Source organism: Elephantulus edwardii, unplaced genomic scaffold, assembly GCF_000299155.1.
Source record: "Elephantulus edwardii isolate Elephantulus edwardi_28Jun2011 unplaced genomic scaffold, EleEdw1.0 scaffold00176, whole genome shotgun sequence".
Lineage (NCBI taxonomy): Eukaryota > Metazoa > Chordata > Mammalia > Macroscelidea > Macroscelididae > Elephantulus > Elephantulus edwardii.
The window spans coordinates 2379753-2386131 of record NW_006399926.1 but is presented as its reverse complement, the minus strand read 5'-3'; the positions used below and the strand labels follow the sequence as shown (position 1 = coordinate 2386131).

The 6379-nt window shown below is 40.5% G+C and overlaps 2 protein-coding genes across 2 annotated transcripts in view; one reads left to right on the top strand and one right to left on the bottom strand.

Annotated features, from left to right (window-relative positions):
• The window catches only part of ASH1L (ash1 (absent, small, or homeotic)-like (Drosophila)), a 313081-nt gene that overhangs the window by 270363 nt on the left and 36339 nt on the right, over positions 1–6379 (bottom strand).
• Positions 5231–5542, top strand: LOC102873030 (c-Myc-binding protein-like). Its single transcript, XM_006895785.1, has one exon. It carries the CDS (start codon positions 5231–5233, stop codon positions 5540–5542), a length of 312 nt encoding a protein of 103 aa, XP_006895847.1.

Here is a 6379-nt window from a genome sequence, read left to right as displayed (position 1 = left end):
CGACTCGACGGCACATAACAACAAACAACAACATCTTTTCAGCATGAGCAACACAATTTCTTACCACTAAGCTACTACAGCTCCCTGTTCATGAGTATAAGAACTACATATATATCTATATATATGTTGTTGTTATGTGCGGTAGAGTCAGTAGTGACTTAGAGCGACCTTCATGTACAATAGCACTAAATCCTGCTCTTATCCATTTGGGAAATGTCCAACTGTATATACATTTGTGATCTCATAAAAGTTTAACAATTTACACTGCTGTCAAGTTGATTTTGACTTACAGTAACTCTACAGGGGAGAACACAACTCTTCATGGGTTGAAACTATAAATCTTTAAAATAGCAGACTCTCTGGGTTTTCTCATTCATAGCAACTGTAGAGTCCAAATCACTGGCCTAACAATTAGTAGGCCAAAATTTAATCCACTGTGTCATCAAGGCTCTTCTATGGTTATAATATCCAGCACAATAAAATTATTTCAACTCATAGTGGCCCTCTTAGTGGCTTTCCAAGGCTGTAAATATTTATGGGAATCTATCCACCTTCACACCAAATCCAAGGCAACCAAAATATGACTTTGAGTCTATCCCACCTGAATTTCAGAACCATCTCAGGAACAGGTTTGAGGACTTGAACACTAATGAGTGAAGACCTGACGAGTTATGGGAGGACATCAAGGGTATCATTCAGGAAGAGTGCAAACAGTCATTACAAAGACAGAAGAGGAAGAAAAAACCAAAAGAGACCCTGAAAATTACACTGGAGCATAGAGAAGCCAAAGCACAAGGAAGAATTGAAGATACTAAAGAGTTGAATAGAAGATTTCAAAAGGCAGCACGCGATGACAAAGTAAAATGTTACAATGAAATGTGCAAGGAGTTGGGAGTCAGAAAATGAAAAGGGCCTAACTTGCTCAGCATTTCTAAAGCTCAAGGAAGTGAAGAACAAATTCAAACCACAAGTTGCTATAATCAACGATGCTTTAGGCAGAATATTAAATCATCCAGGAAGTATTAAAAGAAGATGGAAAGAATATACTGAGTCACTGTATCGGAAGGAATTGGAAGACACAGAAGAATTTCATGAAACAACATATGAGCAAGAGCCTATGGTGATGAAAGAAGAAGTTCAGGCTGCTTTGAAAGAAATGGCAAAAAATAAGGTCCCAGGAATAGATGGTATACCAACTGGCATATTTCAGCTAACAGATACTGCCCTGGATGTGCTCACCAAGTTGTGCCAAGAAATCCGGAGAACAACCACTTGGCCAACTGACTGGAAGAGATCTATATTTGTTCCCATTCCAAAGAAAGGTGACCCAAAAGAGTGTAGAAACTACAGAACAATCTCATTGATTTCACATGCAAGTAAGATTCTACTGAAGATTATCCAAGGACGACTGGAACAGCAGATCAGCAGAGAACTGCCAGAAGTCCAGGCTGGGTTTAGAAGGGGTCGTGGTACTAGGGATATTGTAGCTGATGTTAGTCTTAGCTGAAAGCAGGGAATACCAGAGGAATGTCTATCTGTGTTTCATTGATTATGCAAAGGCACCTGACTGTGTGGATCATAACAAACTGTGGCTGACTCTGAGAAGAATGCGAATGCCAGAACACTTGATAGTTCTAATGCGAAACCTGTATTTGGGCCAGGAGGCAGTCGTCAGAACAGAGCACGGGAACACTGCATGGTTCAAAATTGGGAAGGGTGTACGGCAGGGATGCGTCCTATCTCCATACCTTTTTTTTTTTATCTCCATACCTTTTCAACCTGTATGCAGAACATATCATCCAGGAGGCTGGGCTCCATGAGGAGAAATGTGGGGTCAAGAGTGGTGGACGATTTATCAACAATCTGCGTGATGCAGATGACACAACTCTGCTTGCTGAAACTGAGGAGGACCTGAAATGCCTGCTGCAGAGTGTCAAGGACTGTAGCCTCCAATATGGACTGAGGCTCAATGTCAAGAAGACAAAGATTCTCACCACTGGGCCAACTGGCAGCATCAGGATGGATGGTGAAGAGATTGAGATTGTACACAGCTTTAGTTTGCTTGGCTCCACAGTCAACACTCTTGGCACTAGTAGCCAGGAAATTAAAAGGTATATTGCCATGGGAAAGTCCGCTGTTAGGGACCTCTCCAAAGTACTGAAGAACAATGGTGTATCTCTGGAGACCAAGGTGTGTCTGATACAGGCCATGGTCTTCGCAGTCACTTGTTATGCATCACAGAGTTGGACAATGACCAAGGAGGATAGAAGGAGAATTGATGCATTTGAGCTGTGGTGCTGGAGAAGAGTATTGAGAATACCATGGACTGCTAGGAAAACAAACAGATTTGTCCTGGAAAGGGTTAAACCGGGTGGCTCTTTGGAGGCAAGGATTCTGAGGCTCCGTCTAACATACTTTGCACATGTTGTAAGAAGAGGCCGGTCCTTAGAGAAGGACATCATGCTGGGTAGGGTGGAAGGACAGCGCAGGAGGGGAAGGCCCTCTACGAGGTGGATTGATTGGGTGACTGGGGTTATCGGGATGGGAGTGTCAGAGACAGTGCAATTGGCACAAGACAGAGCAGAGTTTAGGACTGTTGTACATAGGGTCACTATGATTCACAAGGCACTCGACGGCACATAAAAACAACAACATCCATCTTCAGCTGCCTTAGAAGTGCTGGTGGAGTCAATCTATGACCCACTACATTACAAACTATGCCACCAGGGCTGGCAGTTACATAACTTTTGACTTGAGACTCATAATAAAACTCCAGTTGCAAAGAAAATCATCCTATATATAGGAAATCCTAAGCCTCAGCAAGAAAACTGCTGGATTTAATTGACTAATTCAACTGTGACAGGTTAGAAGATCAACATAAAATAATCAGATTCCTCTACAGTAACAACACTAACCACCAAAAAGATAATTTAGGAATAAATCTAACCAGAGATACAAAAGATACAAATAAAACTATGAAACACTACAAAAGACCAACAGACAATAGGATATACCAGGACTGATTGATACCATAAAAATGACAACATTGTTGACTGCCTTCAAGTCGAGAACAACTCACAGCGACCCTATGAACAAAAGGCCAGAAGTCTCTCTACAACTATCGACATTTATGGAAGTTCATTAGCGTTTCCAGAGGCATGTTATTTAGGAAGTGGATGCCACTCCTGCTTCCAAACCAGTCTACAGATATAATGCAATCCTAATCCAAATACCACCCATCATTCCTCAAAAGGCAATGTGCTGAGTTAGTCTTGTCATTGAGAAAGCTTTCTTACGGTTTCTGAGGGTGTAAATCTTCCTACCATTTAACTTTTGTTTTTGGACAAATGTCCTTTTAGGTTCTCATATGGTTGATTTTCCTGATTATGTATGTTTCTCACAGATATTAATGTTCACTTTTATAGGCCTGACTGTTGTTAGGAGAGGGAGTGCTAGCTATGCCTACTAGTAGTGAAGTAGTAAGAGTGACAGGTAACTCATATAAGTCAGCAATTCGAACTCACCACGATTTATTAAGAGAAAGCTGTGGTGATCTGCTTCCACAAAGAGCACAGCCAGGAAACCAAAAAGGGCATTTTTATTCTGCCCTCTAGAGCTGCTAGCTGGAGTGGCATCCACTTCCTAAACAACAACAAGCCTCTGGAAACTCTATCAACTTTGATAAAAGACTACAGTTCTAGAAAGGCTTCAGGCCTTTTTTTTACAGGGCAATCAACAACAGAGCTGCTAGGAATCAGAACCAACTTCGTGGCATATGTGTGTGGGTTTTTGTTTTCTTTTTTCTTTAATGTTGGATGGGAGGTGATCCCTGGTGTAGTATTCAAGGTATAAGGACAACTTTCTAAAGGGTCAGTTTGTGTTTTAATAGAAATTTTCTAGGATGCTTGAAGGCGCCTACTTTTTCTCAAGTTTTTTCTTTCTTTTTAACCTGAGTGAAATTTTACAAATCATTGCCTTCTTATTCAAATCACTAACATTAGTTTTTTATAACAGCAATTATAATTTATTAATATAATTAATCACATATATTGGTTATAGTGGATAAATATAATTATTTACAATGTTCAACAACTTTTAACTGCATATTGCCTTTTCTTTTGCCCAACTAATCTATTATTTTTTTTTACTCCCCTTTCCTTCCTTTCTTCTACCTATTAACCATCCAAGAATGATACTATCTGCATGCAAACCTTTCCTTAAAATACAAATTAACTGATTTATTATTAGAGTTAAGGTTTATCAATTATTATTTTTCATACATTTTGTTTTATAATATTAATTACCATGAACTAATGATCATGTCTAAACCACCACCACCACCAGTCAACCTCTTACTATGTACTTGTTTTTGTTGTCAGGTGCCGTTGAGTCACAACACACAGCAACCCTGTGTACAACAGCTCTGAACCCTACTCTATCTTGAGCCAATTTTACTGTCTCAAATTTCTCCAATCATTGAGTCAATCCATTTCATCCAGAGTCTTCCTCTTTTCCACTGTCCCTCCATCCTGCCAAGCATGATGTCATTCTCCAAGGACTGGTCCCTCCTGGCAACATCCCCTAAGTATGTCAGATTGTTGCTATGTGCTGTCGAGTTGCCTGCAACTCATAGTAACCCTATGTACAACAGCCCTAAATCATGCTCTATTCTGTGCCAATCTTACTGTCTCTGATATACCTACCCTACTACCCCAGTCACAGAATCAATTCATCTTATCGAGGGTCTTCCACTGTTTGAGTTGTTCCTTCACCCTCCCAAACATGGCATCCCTCTCCAAGGACTGACCCTTCCTTGCAATATGTCCAAAGTATGTCAGATGAAGATTCAGAATCCTTCCCTCCCAGGAGGAGCCTAGTCTCACCCTCTCTACTACGAATCTTTTCTCCTAGCAGTTCATAGTATATTCAATACTCTTTTCCAGCACCACAGCTCACAGGCATCAATTCTCCTTCTAACATCCTTAGTCAATGCCCAGAATTCCAATGTATAGCAAGTAATTGCAAAGACCATGGCCTTTATCAAGGGTACCTTAGTCACCAGACTAACATTGTTGCTCTTCAGTACTCTGGAGAGGTCTCTGACAGCCGACTTTCCCAATGCAATTTGTCTTTTGATTTTGTAAGTAAATCAGATAGTGCTTAAAAGTCGTTTCCTCCGGCCCCGCCAGCCACTGTCTCCGGTGCCAGCTCCGCCGCTGCCGCTGTCACTATGGCCCATTACAAAGCCGCAGACTCGAAGCGCGAACAGTTCCGGAGGTACTTAGAGAAGTCGGGGGTTCTGGACACGCTGACAAAGGTGTTGGTAGCCTTATATGAAGAACCAGAGAAACCAAACAGTGCTTTGGACTTTTTAAAGCATCATTTAGGAGCTGCAACCCCAGAAAATCCAGAAACAGAACTACTCCGCCTAGAATTGGCAGAAATGAAAGAGAAATATGAAGCTACTGTAGAAGAAAACAAAAAATTGAAAACAAAGCTTGCCCAGTATGAACCACCTCAGGAGGAGAAGCGTGCTGAATAGGATTCTTCTCAGTTGAAAGGCACTGAAAAATGGTTTTGTATGACTTGAATAGTTTGTATAGTATATAATCTTTTCTGAACCGATGCTATAGAACTTTTAATATGTTAAATTCACGTATTACACTTTGTTACAAACATATACTTAGAATCACCAATAAAAACTCCATATTACTTCCTTCGGGAGAAACCAAAGTCAGTCCTGAAAAAAAACAACCCACCAAAAACCACCTTGGAATACAGTCATCTAAATTGTTTCATGACCTTAAAAAAACTTAAAATTCTGTTTGCCAGTCTGATTAGGAATGATGGTATTGGTTGTACTGTAACCAGGGACATTTAGCATGGAGTTAGTCCTTGGTATAGTTCAGCCTATAAGCAGAGAGTCATTCTTTAAAATGAAGGTGAACTGTTATTGATATTCCCTGTAGGCAGCTGGGGAGAGCTATGTGATAGAAGCTCTTGCACAGGTTCCCACAAATCCTCTGCTCTTGTGTATATAATGAAGAATGGATCACTTCTTTGCCATTGACACCACTTTGCCTTAGATAACTGTGTGTGCCAGTCTGAACTCTGACACCACTTTCCCCTTCTATGCAATCATGCTATCTGCTAATGTTGCCTTGCTTGCTCTATGTGTTTCAGTGGGTCCTAGTTGCACATTAGCCTTGTTGTATTAATTTTTAATTTGCTATTGACAGCAGTCATCCTGATTGTAATTTATATAATTTAAAACAAGATCACACTGTTCCTTACCCATGTGAAAATTACGTAAGTGAGCACAGAACAGAGGCAAATAGAAAATTCTGGGTTCATGTCTTAAGTGGAATCAGAATGAAAA

Excerpts from the sequence above, each read along its gene's own strand:
- LOC102873030 (XM_006895785.1), top strand. The coding sequence starts at position 5,231 with ATGGCCCATTACAAAGCCGCAGACTCGAAGCGCGAACAGTTCCGGAGG.